The sequence below is a fragment of the Zeus faber genome, assembly GCF_960531495.2.
Source record: "Zeus faber genome assembly, chromosome: 10".
In the NCBI taxonomy this organism is placed as follows: Eukaryota; Metazoa; Chordata; class Actinopteri; order Zeiformes; family Zeidae; genus Zeus; species Zeus faber.
The window spans coordinates 9728925-9749853 of NC_137199.1; the positions used below are offsets into that span (position 1 = coordinate 9728925).

General features: G+C 41.4%; 1 protein-coding gene across 1 annotated transcript in view; it reads right to left on the minus strand.

The window, feature by feature from the left end:
* The window catches only part of LOC307235856 (testican-1-like), a gene marked incomplete at its 5' end in the record, with an annotated part of 132082 nt that extends 119520 nt beyond the window's left edge, over nucleotides 1–12562 (minus strand). The window contains 2 exons of the mRNA XM_080008114.1: nucleotides 11873–12031; nucleotides 12524–12562. Of these exons, the coding sequence (XP_079864240.1) occupies nucleotides 11873–12031; nucleotides 12524–12562 (198 nt within the window). The remainder of the gene's footprint in view (nucleotides 1–11872; nucleotides 12032–12523) is intronic.
* Between the last annotated feature and the right edge of the window lie 8367 nt (nucleotides 12563–20929).

A 20929-nucleotide genomic window follows, 5' to 3' on the forward strand; every position in this document is an offset into this window, starting at 1 on the left:
CACAGGCACTAACGTTGATGAAAAGGAAGATAAAATATAACTCAAATTGATTGTCTTGTAAATTAATTTAAGCTAAAAATGCCAAAAATAGGGAGCTTAACAGAGTTTAATGAGACAGTAGAAACAATAGACAGCAGAAACTGGAGGGCATATGTTATGTTACCCAAAGTAGAGGGGTATAAGAACTCAGGAAACATACGTGTTTTCAATGTCATATTAATATATGAATCAAGCTTCCTTAAGCCTTAAGCTAAATTTTCTATGTTCCTACCGGGTGAATAGGAAAAATACAATATTTTGGGGTATTCCCAATCCTAATCTTTAAGATTTTTGATTCACTTCAAATTTGTATCAACACATGCCCCTCTATGAACTGAATTAATATGGATTTCTATTTAGATTTTAGGTCATTTTTCCAAAATATAGAACTCCACATTATTTCCTATTATTCATGATGATCTTATCGCCTTTTATTTATTTACTTATCTTACTTACTTACTTACTTTATTTATTTACTAACTTATGTATGTGATTGTGATGATCTTATAGAAAATATATACCGTACCTGTCACTAAATGGTATGAAGCTCATTTTAGTCTAATTTTCAATTCCACATTATTTAGTAATGTTTGGGATACTAAAAATAGCGTGTCTAAACCAAACCGTCTAACCCTAACCCTTTTACCCCGAACCCTAACCTTCCAACCCATAACCCCAACCCTATAACCCCTAACCCTAACCCTATAACCTCTAACCCTAACTATCTAACCCCTAACCCTAAACCTCTAATACCTATCCCTAAAGCTATTTTTCAAAAGCGAACAAAATGGCGGTTGATATGTGATGCTTCTAAAATCTATCTCTGAGAGAGTATATATTTTATTCCAACCCCCAATGAAACGTTCTGGCCTTCGTTTATTTTTAATTCTGAAGGTTTAAGTGGATAAGGTGATAAAGTGTGAATTAGACTCCACTCAGACGTCCGCTTATTCAGATGTCAGAGCCTTAATAAAAAGTACTCGTGGTTTTATTTATATGTAGTCTGGGGAAGATGAAGCTTTCTCTGCAATTTGTGAACTCTGTTGGCGAACAATTTTATCTATCTCTCCCAAAAGATTTTCATCTTGACGTCAAATCCATTTAAACCCAATGCCTGTAAGTATTACATCGCAAATACGACCCTTCACGTTCAATGACATGTTGAAAATGAATGAGAAGAAATTAGCATGGATCATATTTTCAAATGTGTATTTTGGGTACATTTGCAAATGACTAAAGAAAAAGATCCTTTATTTATCACACACAAGTGGCAACGAACACACATGCTTCAAATGGTGGCTGGTGAAATGAATTCTCTGCTTTTAACCTATCCTGGCTTGTCCTTCCTCCGGGCGTCAGCCAGGAGCAGTATACAGTGACATGCCAGGGGACCAATTACAAGTGTACATTGCTGGTCAGCTGAAAGTGTTCAGCTTGTTTCTGGTGGGGGACCTTACCCATGCCACGTGGAGGAAACCACATGTGAACATGGGGAGAACATGCAAGCTACACACAGAAAGACCCCTAACCGTGTTCCCTTAGTACCAGAAATAGTCCCAGCGGGGCGAGGTGCCAATGGCGTCCCAGGTGTGGATTGAACCCAGGACCTTCTTGCTGTGATGCATCAGTGCAATGCACTGTGCCACGATACCCACTGGATCACTGGATCTGGATCTCTCTATCCCATTGTTTATGTGTGTGTGTGTGTGTGTGTGTGTGTGTGTGTGCGCGTGTGTGTGTGTGTGCGTGCTTATGTGTCGGCATAAAGTCATCATGTAAGCATTGTGCACACATAAACGACGTGTGTGTATTTACAGCATAGAGCTCCCTATCAGGGTTGAATAGACAATGATGGAGACGTTTCTGAGAACACAGGCAAAGAAATTTACCAAGGAGAAACAAAGAGCCACCTGGGAGCCCGACATACTCACAGAAGAGATAGAGAGAGAGTGGCGTGATGAGAGGTGTTGCAGAGTAAGCAACAAGGTCATATTTTTGCGCACACACACACACACACACACACACACACACACACACACACACACACACACACACACACACACACACACACACACACACACACACACACACACACACACACACACACACACACACACACACACACACTCCTACATGGCTGCAGGAGAGGATTTTTTTGCAGGTTAGTTTCTACCTTTCTACCATCTAACTTCTTTCCGAGTTCAGGCGTCAACTACTTGTGGTTTGGGGTCTCGTAATGCGACCCCAACCATTTGAAGCTTATGAACCACATTTTATTGACAATCTTTATAAGAACAGCATCCTTGGCCAGAAAGAACATTGCAGCATCCGCCCATACCTCCGTCCTTACTTACTACAGCTTGTCTCTCTCAAAAGCCCCGGTCATTTGTTTTGGATCCCTAAGACTCTGCGGCCCCAGCTTGGAGCTCTTTTGGGGTGTGTTTTATTGTGAGACGATTTGAAAAGTCTGATGCTTAGCCATCCAATGTTTGGAGCTTATCTCTGCAGACGTTACAAATTACTACCCTCCGGGCAATGTTAGATTTTGCACATTCAAATCAGTTCCATAAAATCCAATCAATCCTTTTTTATTTTGTCAAAGCCGACTCGGTCCATTTCAGCCATGTCGTGCGATTGTTATCAACGGGTGAGACAAGAAGACGGCCTGCAAGAACCAACCACGTATCTCATCCAGTGTTGTCATTTTAGATGTACCGCCTCCCACAAAGGACACGCTTGGATTATTGGGATGTCTTTCGTAGTTATGGGGTTGGGCCTGTTAGGAGGCAACTGTGGAAAACTTAAGAAGGTCCAACTAGGGCTGAACGATTAATCAAATTCAAACCATCATCGCAATTTAATAGAAGGCAATTTACAAATCACAAAGGCTGCGATAAAAAAATATATAAATAGTTGGGGTTTTTTTACGTTACACAATCTAACCAATTGTCCAGTGCCGACCTGCCAACCTTGGAAAATATTTTGAGTACCACAATAGTGTCACGGAGCCTCCGTGGCGTTTGAGATACTGCAGCCGAATGACTCCAGTTATTCACACCGTAGCCGTCTGGTAGGGAGGCTATTTACATAATATGCGAGCGACTTTGGCTAACTATATACAGTATACAAATTCATCTAATTTGGATATACCCCTTGAAATGCATCATCTCGTAAAGTTACTAAACATGTTTACCAACTAGAGATGCACCGATTGCAATTTTCTTGGCCGATTCCTTTTTCAGATTATTCATTTATTTAATTTTTTAAGTCAGACCTGCAGATTCTTATCTCCGATCTACTGTACGTCAATGACAAATACATTGCGTGATATGATCACACTCACGTGATAAGACAGCTGCACATAAGGACGACCCCTGCAATTTTCAGTTACCACAATAGCGGGATTGCTGATTCTTAAACAGTTTTTTATTGTTCATTATTCACTATGGAACAATACTACAACATGAAACTGTCACTGAGTTCCAACAAAACGTAATATGGGACCGGTCACCAAGTTTCAGTATAACTCAACCTGTAACTCACTGAGTTTTAGTAGGACGCAACATATAACTAACATGGAAATGTCCAGTTCAAACTTTAAATGAAAGTCTCTTTCACTTTAAGTGCAAATATACATTCATATTATATTTATGTAGTACTTTGCAAATAAATTGCAATTTCAAAAAAATAAACAAATCAACTATATGGCTGACTCCTCTCACTCGGCTCCACTGGAAGTCCTCCTTCCCTCATGTGTTAATCAACTGAATCAAATCCAATGACTCGTTTTACTGAGTGACTTATCAAGAAACAAGTCTCAAAAAGAGTCAAACTTTTCGTCACGATCCGAGCTCCGCTGTGACAGCGGTAGATATGCAGTCCGCACAATGTTAGAATGTTGTCAGGTGATAAATAAATGATTTAATCGAATCTTCTTTGTTTACCTTGAAGTACGTTCAAACAACCGACATTCTTGCTTTATCTCGCTTTTTTGAGCGTCAACTACACAACTACATTATATTACATTGGTATCGAGTTTGAGTGTCAGAGTATTTTTACGAGGACAGTACATGAGCTCAGTATCGGGTGCGTAAATTTGACCAACACAGAATCTGAAAATATATCTGACACTGATCAGCCAGTGAAAACCCACCAATTGACTGATCGATCAGTGCATCTCATGTTTTATATGTTAACATTTCGGTCACATTTTTGTACTTTAGTATTATTCTTCCACTTCCCATTTCACCTTACAATGCAGAGTTATACCTTGGTGGATAATAAAGTACCACTAGGCTCAGCGCTGCGTATCAGCGGATGTTGAGTGAGAGGAGAGGGAGGGCTTACAGCACCACAGGGTGTAGCATCTGGTCCAATCCGAGGAATGAAGTTTAAATACCCAATGAATGTACAGTATTGTTTTGTATTGATTAATTGATTTCCATCATTAAATTACAATTATATATAATTATTATTAATTTTTTTTCTGCGTAGTTTCAGTTGCATATTTCGACTAAGAATTGGGTAGTTGGCACATACTGTAAATTACGTGCATGTTGGCAGTTTTCAAGTGCGTTTGGAACAAAACCGAAAACATTTTTATAAAAATAATACATTTCTGCTGAAACGCTGCATATTTTTAGAATGTTAATTCTCTGATCTGAACAATAACAAGGCTTGACGTTGAACCAATCGGTCCATATTCTACTGTAATTGAGGGTTTTTCTTTTTACAGTTCAATAGTTAAATAAAGATGTGTCATTCATATCAATTCATCTCATTTCATCATGTTGACTGTATCCAATGTTGTGTTGCTCATACTATAGAAAGACTGACATTTAGTGAATAATACAGAAGGTATTATTCGTAATAAAAATCCCACACTAAATCGCAATATTGGTCAAAAAAAACAATCGCAATTACATTATTTTCCCAAATCATTCAGCCCGAGGCCCAACTCATGATGACTAGGTTTGAAACTTGAGTAAAAAAAAACACACCAGAAGGGTGCAACTCCAAATGTACACCAATGCAAGTGACAATGGATATGGCCATTGAACCCCCAAAATCCACTGTTTCTCTCTAGAATTCAACAGTCATGGACATTTCTCCGTCATCATTTGAACGAAGATAATGTCTTTGTTGGTATTTGGATGCGACAGGCGAGCGGAGTGACTGGTGGTGGGCCTGGGCGGCGCAATGAGAAAGCAACTTTGGAAGCAGTTGTCAACGCACTACTACTGTGATAGAATGTACGGCAGCACCGTCACATGATACGTTCAATTTCTACACAGAGAAACTGTTGAGAGATTTCTATCTTTTTATCACAATCGAAGATCATTATATTCCACACGCCTGAACATCAAGATACCAGTCAAGGCTGCCAGGCGCTGTGGATTTACAGATTGATCACTCCAGCAGCCTCGGGGTGAATCGCTGCTACTGTGTGAGTGCGTGTTCCATTTCTCCCACATGCGTGCATATAGGGCGATAGAGAATGTCAGCTTTTTTCACCAGTCAGGTTGAAGAAAAGCCACACTGTGCACGGCACAAACCTGCCAACTACACACTTTAATTTCCCTTCTCCCTCATTCTGCCTCACGCACATACACAGACACACACGCACACACACTAAACCAGACATCCCATTACTCTAACTCACACTTGTACCCAACCTACACATATACACGCAATCGCATACACGGAGCCATACATTGTTTAGCTGATTTCGGGCAACGGCAGAGTGCACAGGGAAGTTAATAGACGGTAATAGCAAGAACAAAACGGGAGGCCTTGAAAAATGAAAAAGAAAATAAATGGGGAAGACAAAGGGAAGAATGACAGAAGTTATTTTGAGCCTTTTATTCATTGAATGGGGACTGTGGCCGGGAACAGACCCATTCAGAAAGAGATGGAAGGTTGGTGGGTGCGTGTGCGTGCCTGCGAGTGTGTGTGTGCGTGCCTGCGTGCGTGTGTGTTCCGACTGGTTATTTTAGAGCTCAGGGAGGAGGAGCCGGATAAGCCATGACAGTAACAGCTTAGACAAGACAAAAACCTCGAGTCACCTTCACAGTCACCTGATTGGAAACACAACAACCCAACAGCCTTGCAGCCACTTAATAACAGACCACTTTCAGAGGGCATGGTTAAACACACACACACACACACACACACACACACACACACACACACACACACACACACACACACACACACACACACACACACATAAACACACACACACACACAGTCACACACACACACACACACACACACACACATACATACAGAGACTCAGACAGGGACCTGGATAATAGCACGTAATCAGCAGAGGCTAAAGATGATCCTTCTCTCTGTCTTCACCTAAGAGGGGAGGAGAGAGTGAGAAAGACAGAGCGAGAGAGAGAGAGAGAGAGAGAGAGAGGTGATAGGAAGTCTACTCCAGGAATAACAAGCAAGGGTTAAGAAGGTGGAAACAAACTGCTTCCACCTCGTAAGGACCACCGCAAGACCGTTTATCTGGTCAGGACAGGCTTAATGTCACTGTTACGGCCCACAGACTCTGAGCAAGACGAAGTGCTGTAGACCGTTCCGTTCCGTTCCTCCGGAAAAAAAAACAACTGTCTTTTTTTTATTGGACTTTACAGTCCACTTGTGCTATTTAAAAACATGTGCAAACAGCGTCAACTGTATGGGCATTACCACATAAAAGAAGTGTGTTCGCTGTAATCACAAACTCTGTTGATTTTATGCTTCTGTCTTTTAGTCTGTGTATTGTCTGTGTATATATTGAATTGAACAATATCACAAGTGCTACAGCCTAGAAATAATTAGTGCTGCCCCCTGAAAGTCGACGAGTCCACTCATCAGTCGGAAACCCGTCAGTCGACTGAGATCCTTTAAGTCGAATAGTTGTTTTTTTTCGGGGGTTTTTGTTAGTCAGTGTGCGTTACAATTACAGGATAAAACAGATAGCAGCTTATTAAACTGCACAGGGATAACCTTTCAATGAGGAATTATAAATAAGGGGAATCATCATAAGGGGATTGATTGATCGCGGAGAGCCGTACCCCATTTATCCAAACTCCTGGAAGCAGAGGAACAGCGGCTGGGGCACAGAGTAATCGGTGTGCCCCTGGAGAAATCGCCGTGCCCCTGCTTCCCGTTCCTGTGTTTTTATTTTTTTGCCCCCTGCCAAATAGTCGAATATTCGCATTGAACAGCCGATTTTGATTCGGCTGACAGAATTCTGAGTCAGGTACAGCCCGAGAAATAATTACGAATAATCGGACACACACATATATTTAATGGACTGTCCCTCCCCCTTGCGCGCAGCGTGCCACAGTGACGCAAAGAGCGGAGCAACTGATGATAACTAAATGATGATTATTGTGTTTAAATTTTATTTCACACTTCTGTAACTTTCACCAGCAAATGAGCACGGTATTTGCAGAAATGCGGTAATGCGGTTATTGTCACAGCCCTAATTCTGTCATGATTAAAGGCTACATAATCACAACTAATCTTTTTTTTTAAGTGTTTTCTCGATTTCCCTCTAAACCACCTATATCTAAATTAGAAGACACACACACACACACACACACACACACACACACACACACACACACACACACACACACACACACACACACGCACACACGCACACACATAAACACACAAACACACACACATAGGTGCATAGATGGTTTTAACGGAACAAAATAAACACCAGTATTAATAGTACACTCGGAATTTGAGGACATGTTTAATGTCCTCATAAATCACATATGCCTGAATCAGCACACAACACATGCAAACAAAGCACCATCTCTGTTATCACCACACCACACACCCACACCCACACCCACACCCGCACTCTTCCTAAGCGCGCGGAGGGACATTTCATAATTACCTAGCCGGGACGAGAGGCACAGCTGAGTGCGGGAGCTCTCGCTGGGTGCCTGCCGCCTATTTTTAGACAGTCATGCATGAGCAGTGACAGATTGACTCAGCTTGCAAGCTCAGCCCGGTTCAGCAAGCGATGGCACCACGCGGCACAACAGGGACCAGTTCCCTCTGTGGAGAGCAGTACTTGACTGCGACCCAAAGGTCACAGGGGTCAACGCCCTGGATCGAGACCTAGGGATTGTGATTGATGAACAATGGCGCCTCCCGTCCTTTCCCTGCATGCGGGTCAGCGATTTGGACGACTACTAGTCCACTATAATCATGTGTGCTAAGGGATGTATCAAGATATGTATAGAATGATCATAGCATACTATTGCAAAGGCGGTACAATTGTCTGAGGGGCCTGAGTGGTGTGTGGATCCATGGCCAATTTACCGCCAATATAATGCTGCATCAGCGATAACCACAGTTCTAATACTTGATTTATACTATAAACTCTTGTTTGTCTTCTGAGACTGCACTGACACAAGGAAGCAAGTTATTAACCTCAGAAATAATCCTACAGCCTAAAGCCTGTTCAGATTACCTCCATCAGAAGACTGCGCGTCCAGGAAAGAATGCTAGACTACGGACAGCGCAAACCATTTTCAAGACTCAAGACTCTAGACACAAGACTCTAGACACAAGACCAAATACTCCAAGACTCAGGACTCTGGACTCTAGACTCTAGACTCAAGACCAAGACTCTAGACTGTAGAATTAGACTGTAAGACCAAGACCAAGACCAAAGACCCCAAGACTCTAGACTCCAGACTCAAGACCAAGACTCTAGACTCTAGACTCAAGATCAAAACTTTAGACTCTAGACTCAAGACCAAGACTTTAGACTCTAGACTCAAGAGAAAGACCAAAGACCCCAAGACTCTAGACTCTAGACTCTAGACTCTAGACCCCAAGACCCCAGACTCTAGACTCTAGACTCTAGACTCTAGACTCAAGACCAAGACTCTGCAGTGAAAGTTTATCAAGTCAAGGTGAACTGCAAAAGTGGAGCTTATCATGTGCGTGAATGAAAGAATGCTAGACTATGGACAGCGCAAATCATTTTATTTGCATTTTCAATTTGAAGTTTAAAGTCAATGGTCAACTCAACTAAAGATTGGACTGCTACTGAGGAGGATATTTTACAGCGTCTGCACTCATTCCCACTCCCTAGCAATAAGGGATAATTTCATATGACATTTTTGACATTGACATTTTGAACTGGAGAAACCTAGATCAGGTCAGGATGACCACATTCGCCCAGACCAAGACTAAGACCAAAGACCCCAAGTCTCAAGACTCAAGACTCAAGACCCAATACTCTAGAGTCTAGACTCTAGACCCCAAGACCCCAAGACCCCAGACTCTAGACTCTAGACTCTAGACTCTAGACTCAAGACCAAGACTCTGCATTGAAAGTTTATCAAGTCAAAGTGAGCTGCAAAAGTGGAGCTTATCATGTCCGGGTCAATTCCAAGATTTAAATGCGCCGAAGAACAAATCCAAATCCAACTTGAACATGAGACGAGACAAAGTCCTTCAAAATGCAGGCTGATAGTATTAAGGCCCGGACCTGAGAGTGAAACCAAGCCTAAGCTTGAGTCCTAGAACCATGGTGTACACCAAAAACATGGCAAAATTGAAAATTCTCCACGTAACTGTAGATACCAGTTTTGTCTGACAATTTTAGGTTCCTGAAATGATTAATTGCTGTTCAAAAAAAGGAATGTCTATGACATCAAAAGGGACTTGCTCTGCAAAACTCTTCTCTGATGAAGCCACTGAATTGTGATTAAAAACATATTCTGTTTCTCCATTGAATTCAACAGCATTATATAAGGCCCGCACCCTGTGTCCAATCCTTCTTTATCCAGGACAAGCTCCTCCTCGATGTAACCAATGGCTCAGTCTGTATTAAGAACTGCCGCACACGGTCAATATACTGTGTGCTCGCACGCCCACAGAGACCGCGCACGCCCTTCAGATCACATAGCTTTTGGGCTAATTTCAGTCATGGATATTTCTCCCTATTGTGGTTTATGTGGAAAAATGACCGCCCTCACACATACGTACAGTACACGCAGTCATAAATTATGGAGAGCGCACGAGAGGCTCATCACGACAGATGCAGAGCCCAACATGGCAGGCAGCCTGGAGAACCAAGAGATGGAGAGAGAGAGAGAGAGAGAGAGAGAGAGCGAAAGAGAGAGAGCGAGAGAGAGAGGCAGGCAGGGAGGGAGGGGGGATGGTGGGTGGGGGAGGGAAAAATACCTTTAGGAGAGACAAGGTCATCTAGACCTGCCACACCATTAAAGAAACAGGAAGGAGGAAGAGAAAGAGGTAGATGGACAGAAAGGCGGAAATGGACTTGAGGAATAAAGGTAAGAGAATTGATGAACCACGCTAAATGGTTGTGCGATAGGTAGAGAGGTGCTACAGTATTGTTCTGGATTTCCTATTAATTCAGGCTAAAGAGGACCGTGTTGCCCTTCATCAGGAAGTAATAGCAAGGGCGGAGTTTTTGAATTAAGTTAATTGAAAAAATGAACGAAGGAAAAAAAAACAAAACAGGAAAGGGGAGTTGAAGCAGATGGCCCGTGTGGCTAGGGAAATTATCACCTTCAAGTTTCCTTCTGTGCTGGTGCAGGGAACACACACACACACACACACACACACTTACACACACACACACACACATACACCCACACATACAGCTGCGTCAGTGTGCATACAGGAATGGCTGGTCGTAGTTTTCAGATGTGTTGCTGCCAATGCCTCCGTCTTCTGGAGAGAAGCGTCGGCTCAGCATGGAAATGAGCCCTTTAGGGGTCTAAGCATGTTCCGTGTGACGGCTGTATTAACATAGGACCCTATGGAATATGCTCCCTAAAGCCAGGGAGTTAGGGATTTTGGAATTTCCACCTGTTGACGTCAAACAATGTCTTTGGTAGAAATGGAAAGATACAGGCAAGCAATTCCCAATTCAGAGAAATGTCTTGTGTAAGCCTGACCCCTGATTTTTTTTCCCTCCGTGGGTATCTAGAAAGTCTACACAACATAAAATCTGTAAACATCCAACACTGTCGGTGGCAGCAGTTGGAGTCTCAATGCATTCTTGATGGAAGCTGTCTCTCTCTCTCTCTCTCTCTCTCTCTCAGTCTCTCTCTCTCGCCACAGACTGCTACATGTTTGGCATCCATACAATTTTCAGATACTATTACATTTTTCTGAAAGGTTATCACTACAGGATTGCTCCACCCAAACCCAATGGATTACCAGCGTCAGTGGAGGGCTCTGGGAAATCAATAGCACGTTATACATTTTCATTAAAACAATTAATACATGGAGTGTGGCTACTATGATTGGAGTAAAGCCCTAGGAATATAAATTATTATGAAAAAAATAAATAAATAAATATATATATATATGAAGATATTTACAAAAAATAATTTAAAAAAAATAAAATAAAAATAAATAAACAAATAAATAAATAAATAAATAAGAAATAATTTCATAAATATATATTCATTTTTAAAAGAGGCATACATAATGCATATAGTTCATTTCTTTGTGTGTTGCATGCATATATGTATATTGTATTGCATGAGTATAAATGTGTATGTGTGTGGGTGCTTGAGTGTGTCTTATAACAGTGGTTTTGCCCTAAAAATCCTGAGATTTAAAACACTGACAGCGAAATTATTGGACGACTCAAGGCACAACATATCATCACCGTCATGATGTTATATAGCCGATAAGAACAAGGCTTACTGGCCTAGACCCGCTGAACTATCACAGGATGTCTCAACTGGACCTATGCAACACACACACACACACACACACACACACACACACAAATGACACAAAGCTGCATGAAACTCACATCTCTGAACTTGCTCCAGTACTTGTCCTTCTCATAAAGGGAGACGCCGCTCGCCCACTTTTCTCTGTCCAGCGCTTGGCTGTTGCTGTTCCCCCCTCGGGCCATGGCCCCCCTGCCCAGCAGGAGGGTCACGAGGGGAAGGAAAAAGTACACCATCATCTGGAGGAAAGAACAGGGCGGGAAGTTAATGGAATAACACGACCGGGTACACTCACATTGGGTAATTAGAATCGGTGAAGAATGAGTGTATGCCACAATTTAAAGGGCAAATCCATACCACAGTCTGTGGATCACAGTACAAGTCCCAGAATCCCGTGAGAAGTTCCTCGACAGATTCGCCCTCGTTTTCGCTGTAAAACAGTCAAATCAAGTATGAATTCTTCCGATCGATCCGATCTGAGCCTTTGACTTCTGGCGCGCGCTCAATCAATGCATTTCCTGCCAGGTGAAGGCGGCGGACCCCGCCACCAACATCGGAAACAGCATTCAGAGGGGGACGTGCAAAACGCAAATGAACCGAATGGATGTTTTCTGAATGAAGGTGACGAAAAGTGCCAAAGAAAGTCATCAAGTACGGGATTTTCTGTCGGACCGAATGACCTGACGGATTACCACTTTAATAAACTGTGACTCCGTTCAAAGGGGAGTTACATGAGTTGGTGGTAAACGCTCATCCAACAGCTTCTCCATCGCGCACTACAGTCAGACGTGGTACCTGTCTCAGGAGCAGACGGAGGAGGAGGAGGATGCTGGCGCCCCGTCGTCCTTTCTCCAAGCGGATTAATAGTCCCGTCACCGCCTCCCACTTTGCTCTGGAAGTCCAAATGCAAAATAAAAAGCCGTGATTTCAACGTCTTGAACCGACCAAAAAAGGAAAACTGAGAGAGAGAGAGAGAGAGACTTTTCTGCCCCTCCCCACCCCCCGGTAGAGTTGGTGGTGGGCTCCGCTGTCCCCGGTCCTCCTCCGCCTGGGCACTCCGCGCGTCGGACGGAAAGCACCGTGAGCAGAGAGCTGAATGGAGGGGTGGGTGGGTGGATGGCTGCTCCTCTTCTGCCGCAAGACTCCGCCTCTCTCCCTCTCTCCCTCTCCCTCTCTCCCTCTCCCTCTCTCCCTCTCTCTCTAGAAACATTAACAAATAATACAGACCCATGTGAATATTGCAGTTAATAAATACATGCAGATATATGAAGATAGCCTAAAATAAAAACAAACACAATAGAATTTTAAATATAGAATAATCTTATAATGATCCATATTATGCAATGCAATACAATATGTCATATAAAAATATATAATATAAAATTAAACAATTATAAATATATTTAAAAATATAAATAAAAATAATGAAATTAATACAATTCTCAAATAAATTCAATTTTGCTTTATTGGCATTTCAAGAGTTCTTACATTGCCAAAGCACAAGACAATAGTACACATAACATAAGATGATGTAAAGACAACAAAACACTAATTTAATTATATATATATTTTTAACATTGGTGTATGTTATCATTAACTGACTGATTAAATCCATACACATTGCAACATTTGGCATTTGCGTTTTGTCTACTTGCTTGTGTGCTCTTCAGTGGCTGTGTGTTGAGCTCTCAGGGCCACCGTAATTTTAGCTCGTGGGCAGGTAACATCTGGGGGGCAGCTTCATCCTTGGAACGTGTGTACATTGACGTCCATTCAAGACAACGGGACCCCAGAACATGGACAACCTTGATACATAACTTCACTGTGCGGCGTATTACTCCGCCCCATCCAAACGATCATAAGCACGAAAGACAAGCTGCATAGTGTGACTAATTCACTAAAAAATATAAACAATATATTTATCAAATCATGAACCGTTAATCAAATCATGTAAAGCATCCAACCAATACCAAATACCAAAAATAGGTTTGTGTTGTATATGTAATGCTTGTGGATCCTTTATAGTCAGTACTGTAGTCCCAGGAAACGTGACAACATCAACTAACTATACCATGTCAAGTTATAGGTGGACCCTGAAGGTCTCCTTAGCAGTGGGGCAGGCTGGGGCAGAAGCCTGTCCAGTTTCAGGTTGTCTCCGATACAAGGGGAGTAAACCAGATAATGCTGTATTACCTGGGGAGTATTACCTGTCCATATGCTTGGGAACCACAGGTTGGTTCACTCATGTTGGAGGATGTATCCCAGGTGGATCGATATGGTTTTAAGCGATCATAGTGAACAACTTTGGGTCCAGCTCGAGGATGTCTCAAATCCAATAGCTTGTATAGGAGTCACGTGTTAACTGAGGAGGCAACTTTGTAAGGTCCAGTCCAGCAAGGGTCAAGTTTCTTTCTCTGTGTAGTGGGATTTTCCATCCAAACAAGATCTCAACATTGACAAGGTTTGCTGCGGTACAGGTTTTCTATAAATCTCACATGTATGGCACAAATCACAAAAATTGTCAATATCAGACCTAATGCTAGGCCAATAGTGCATAGTTTAAGCTTTCTTGAATGTACAATAGTCTCTGTGATGTGGGAATGTTTTGGGAATCAGCACTTGAAACACAAATGCTACCCTGGTGTAGTGTCAGCTTTTCGACAGAGTAATTCATTACACAGTACAAGTGTTGGGAACTGCCACCACCGTTTTCTTTACATTTTCCCTTTAACATGTCTGAAGTAAGGTCGTTTGTTTTGCTGTACTAATATCCCTGACTATAAAATGTCTGTTTCAACAAGTCCATATCTGTGCTGGTTGTCCGAGGACTGGAATTGTCATTGTCTGATGCACAAACATGAGCTGTCGTGCTGGCCACAAACTAAGGCTGCGCTGGCATGTCCTGCAGCGTCGGAAGTGCAGAAGGACTTTCCAGTTTAACAGGAGAAGCATGATCGCCCCGTGGGGGAGGTGTTGTGAGAGACGGATCTGCGATATAGCGTCCATGTTTGTGTGTTTCTTTCCATCCTTGTGTATTATTGTCCATTGATATGGATCCAACTCCAAAGCTCAACAACCTTGTTGTCCTTTGGGGTCGTGTGTGACATACAGTTTCCTTAGACTGAGGAGTGGCTGGTGGTCAGTGATGATTGTGAATGGATTACAACTCAAGTAGTGTCTAAAGTTCCTGGCAGACAAGACTATGGCCCAAAGTTCATTTTCATATGTGGACCATTTTTTCTCTTTGTGGGTCAGAACATGACCAGCATACACTATAACCCGTTTTTTAACATTTTGAACCTTAGAGACCACTGCACCAACTACATAGTTCGATACATCTGTACTCAGGGTGAATGGCTGATTCAAATTTTGGAAAATCCATTATAGGAGGGGAGGTGAGCGCATCCTTTAATGTCTGAAATGCAGTCGATCACTCTACCGTCCATTCAGAGTCTGTGAAGAGGATGAGCAATCAAGGCATGCTTGTGCACTAAACATCTGTATTAAGAACACAATCCCAGAAATGATTGTACTGCGGAGGGTGATCTTGGAACAGGCCATTCACATATGCAATGTGGACTGGGTCCAGTGCCAGTCCATCACGCGAAACAATGTGTCCCATACTGTATACTTCAATGCAGATTTGAAAAAGTCACATTTCATTGGATTCAGCTTCAAACCTGCTTGTCTGAATTGTGTAAGAATGTCTGTTCGATTTTGACGGAGATCATCAAAATTCTGTTCCATACAAATTATTCCATAGAGGTAAATGAAACATGTTGTCCAGTGGAGACCTCTCAGAACCAGCTCCATTAGTCTCTGAAAAGTTGGTGGTGAGTTTTTCAGACTCATGGGCATCACTTTGATTTGGTAGAGACCATCACCTGTTATAAATGCTGGTGTGGGTCTGTCTGCATGATCCATTTCAATGTCCATGGTGGAGAAAAACTGAGAGCCAGACAGTGCCTCCAAACTATCATCGACTCTCGGAGAGGGTGTGCTTCAGTGATGGTAACTGAGTGCAGCTTTCTGAAATCAACACAAAATGTGTATGTACCATCCTTCTCCATCCCTGTCTTGATAAGCAATAGAAAAAGAATGGTGAATCTGCTAAGATACATGAAGCACCCAACCCATTCAGCAAATTTAACAAATATGGCATCCATTTCTCGTCAGCCACAGCCTGCCCCAAAAATTGGGCAGTTAATGCTTTTAACTCATAAAATAGAGCTTTATTAAATATTGGGCCTTTGGCTGGAAAAGCATTTTTAATTTATGATTTTATTTTCAAGCATAACCTTGAGTTCATGTTTTTAACTGAAACTTGGTTCAACCACGATAACAGTGCAGCTGTTCTTATCGAGTCAATGCATCCCAACATCAGTTTTATGAGTGAAGCTAGAGTGCATAAGTGCATTCTGTTTAATGATTCCCTCAAAGGAAACAAGATATCTTATGGAATTGCCGCTTCTTTTGAATATGTGGCTCTTCAGTTGAATTTCTTCTCTTGAGCTCCTAAATATATACAGGCCACCTAAATACTGTGCAACCTTTCTTGATGACCTTGCTGAACTGCTGTCTAATATTAGGTATAATCTGTATAATCTGTATTGACTTTGATTGTGTAGTTATTGTTTTTAACATCCATGTTGACAACCCCCAGGTCGAAGGGAGCAAAGAACTGTATTGTGTTCTTGATAACTATGGACTGACTCAGCCTGTGACGGAGCCCACACACAACAGGGGGCAGACTCCGGACTTTATCATCTCCAAGGGTCTGAACATTTCTAAGGTGGTGGTGACTGATGTTGCTCTCTCTGATAATTCCTGTGTTTACTTTGAGGAGTACTATCTCCGTGCACACAAATGTTCAAAGAGAGGTCATCGCAAAACGGTGTATCACTAAAAACACCAATTGAAATATTTGTTCAGGCTTTCTCTTCCACACCCGCCCTCTCTTGGGTCTCAGTCAATGAGCTTGTAGATCATTTCAATTCTAAAATTACAAATGTTATCGATGCCATTGCACCCAGTAAGGGCAAAGGGGTCTCTGGTAAGAACAGATCTCTGTGGAGAAATGCTCACGTTCATTATGACATCTATAAAGAGAGACTTCGGATTTATAATTTGAAATTGAGAAATGCAAGGCTCTCCTTCTTTTCTGACATCATCGCAAACGACAGTAACAATGAACATGCCTTGTTCGCTACTGTCGACAGGCTAACATACCCGCCTGTGTCAGTAGCCTCTAAACTTCTATCCACCAGGACCTGCAATCAATTCGCCTCCCTCTTGACTGACAAAATTCAGAAAATTAGACATGCAGTCAGTACCGCCATATCAGGTCCAGGATATGTGTGCTGTCCCTGTGTCCACTAAAAATCAATTCAAATACCATAATACAATTTGATCCGTAAAACAGAAAAACTTGGAGGACATTATACAACACCTGAAATCCTCCTGCCTTGATATTCAGCCAACAGACTTTTTCAAGAATGTTTCAAACTGCAAGGCCTCAGATATTCTACAAATTGCCAACACGTCTCTTCTCTCAGGTTTCTTCCCAGAGGTCCTGAAAACAGCCATTATCAAGGCGTTCTTAAAAAAATAACAATCTTGATACCTCACTAATGAATAATTATAGGCCGATATCAAACCTCCTGTTTTTAAGTAAAATCATTGAAAATTCTGTTTTTCAACAGCTGAACAATTTCTAGGCACTACACAACTGTTTTGATGTCTTCCAGTCAGGATTTCGACCACACCACAGCACTGAGACTGCTCTTGTCAAGGTCTTAAATGGCATCCATCTAAACTCATGTCAAATTTCAGTGTTTGTATTACAGGATCCCAGTGCTGCAATTGACAACATATTATTAGACCGACTTTCTGGTACAGTACTAAACTGGTTTAAATCCTACTACTTTGTGTCTCTAGATAATTTCACATCTGAGTGGACAAAAATGACATGCAGAGTCCCCCAAGGCTTCATGTTAGGGCATCTTTTGTTTAACATCTACATGCTCCCTCTGGCTCAGATTATGGAAAACTACAAAATATGTTACCATAATTACGCAGACGACACGCAAATTTACATTAACCATGTCACCAGGGATCTAAGGTCCAATGCAATCACTGAGCAAGTGCATTGAACAAATCAACGATTGGATGAGACAGATTTTTCTCCAATTAAACAAAAACAAAACTGAAGTAATTGTTTTTGGAGCCCAGGAAGAACAACTAAAACTCAGTGCTTAGCTTCAATCGGTAATGTTAAAAAACACAAACCAAGCCAGAAATCTTGGTTTAGTCATTGACTCGGACGTAAATTTATTTTATGTCCAGCAGAATTTGGAAAACCTTGTCCACGCATTCATCTTTAGTAGACTAGACTACTGTAGTATCTTTGGGTCTCTCTAAAAGATCGATCAGACAGCTGCAGTTGATTCAGAACACTGGTGTCCTCACTAAGACCAAGAAAATTGATCATATCATTCCAGTTCTCAGATCTTTACAATGGCTTCCTGTCCGTCAAAGAATTGATTTCAAAATACTACTGTTGGTTTATAAAGCACAGCATGGTTATGAAGCATCCAGACCCCTCAGGTCATCTGAGACAGGTGTGCTTCCTATCCCCAGAGTCAAAACTAAACATGGAGAAGCAGCACTCAGTTTTCAAGCATCACATATCTGGAACAAACTCCCAGAATACTGCAGGTATGCTGCAACTCTGACCTCTTTTTTAATCAAGGCTGAAGGCCTATATGTTTGCCACTTGCTCCGTTTACTAAACCAAATATAAATTTCTTCCACTGCTCTGTCACTGTTTATGCATTCTATTTCTTAACTTTATAATGTGTTCTTCCTTTTACCCTGTAAAAACCAAAACTTTATGCATTCTCTTGGTACTTTGTCATAATGCTTTTTTATGTTTTATGTAAAGCAATTTGAATTGCTTTGTTGTTGAAATGTGCTATACAAGGCAAGGCAAGGCAAGTTGCCTTGCCTTCAAGAGGTTTATTCGTCACATACATATACATACTTCCATACATATATGCAGTGACATGTCATGGTACCCGGTGATTATGCACATTATGTTCTAGACTGACCACAATAGCTGCCTAATTTCTACTTGACAAACTAACTGAAACCAACTGATTCCTAAAACATAATGTAGTAAGTAAATATCATAATATAGAATAAAATAAAATAACTCAAAAATAATACAGGGTGGGGGTACAAAATATAAATAATGGGAATAGACTTATGTATATGGGATAGGCTATGTTGTATATACATATATGTGCATTAAAGTGAGGTAGTGTGTGCGGAGATATACAGTAAAATATACAACAGTACGGCGCCGCAATCTCAGTAACACCGAACAGAACAGCAATACAGCACAGTATGTAGTTACCCAGAACAGTGGTACAGAATGCAGTACAGTACGCTACATACAGTACAGTAAGGCAGTGAGGCCTATGTGTGTGTCTCAGTGAGGACCCTTGGTGAGTTCAGCATTGACGGTTCTTATGGCTTGCGGGAAGAAACTCCCAGCCCAAAATGTGTGGATTAGTACAGATTCTGACAACTTGGAGGGCATGTGTAATAGGCTTGTGGCTTACACTTAAACTGACTGTGATTGAACCAACAGAATCAAGAGGGACACCTGCGACACCAGTGAGAGGAATAAACTGCTTTACAATTGGCTTTTTATGAACGGCAGTTGTTTTAAACATATTTTAACATAACTTTGTCATTATACATCTCCCAAAGTCGGGAATGGTATCCTTCTTTGCACAACAACCTCAGGAAAAGTTGGCGGTTACACATTGAGCAAGATACATTTTCAGTTTGAGTTTCTTCCTTTTAGGAAAAACGGAGTTCAGGTCATGGAAATCTTCTGGGCCAAATGGCCGGCAGTACACTGACACAGCCATTTGTGCTGTGTTAGTTCCTTGCTTGTCATAATTGACGTGTACGAGACCAAACATAAACTGCCGTCACTGAGACTGCACATGAACATACACACAACAAGGTAAGTTATAACAATGACAAGATTTGGTTTAAAGTAAAAAAAAAACGGTTGTTTGAAAAAAACTTCATTTATATACAATTTCCTACAGCTACACGTAGCAAACATAAATGAAAAGGCAGAAAGTGTATCTGTAAGTATTGAAAAGTTCTGCCATAATAATTCTAATGACAGATTAATGTTAAAGTTCCATAAATGTTGTCTGTATTACAATATAGACAAGTAATCTATTCAACTGAATTTTCCAATTGTAGATTTTTAACAAAAAAAAAAAATTTAGGAGTAATTAAAAGGAACATTTATTTATCATGTGTATAAAATTACATGTATTTATTATTTTTGTCATACAAAGTAATTACAATTTTCTTATTGTTCCAGATGCTGAAAAATAGCCAAAAGGCAATAAAGAGGCAGTTGTCCGAATCCCAGTCCTCGAGGTTGGTCACAATATAAAAAAAAAAAGTACCAAAGAAAAATGAGAGAAAACTTTCAATATAAGTGTTAATTTGCAATATCTGTCAGTGTTAAGAGGCTCATTTAATCAGGATGATTTACATTTTGGAGACTCCAAACTGCAAATCTGGAGGAGAGAGTCCCTCAGTCCACTCAAAACCTCCCCACATTTAATCACAGAGCGCAGATTCGGGAACCTTGGAACCTCCGATACCTGTAATATGTATCTAACATGACTAAACTGGACCCTGTGTATTGCTGCATGCAGCTATATTTATTAATTATTATTATTATTATTATTATTAATATAATTATAATAATAATAAGAATAAGAATAGTCCCTCACTCTCCCTCTCTGTCTGCCGACAGTCTCCCATCTCTCTCCCTCCCTCCTCTTCCTAGCTAGCTCTCCCTACTCTCCCTCCCTCTCTCAATCTCGCTCTCTCCCTCCTTCTCTTGATCTTCCTCCCTCCTCTCTCTCCCACTCTCCCCCCCCCCCCCCCCCCCTCTCTGTCTCTCTCTCTCTCTCGCTCTCCAGTGTGCATTTAGCATGTCATTGATTTACAACGCAGGGAATGGTGCACTCACATGGGAGCATCAACCTCACATTGAGACAGAGAGAATGCACCGGCACCGAGTGATTAATCCA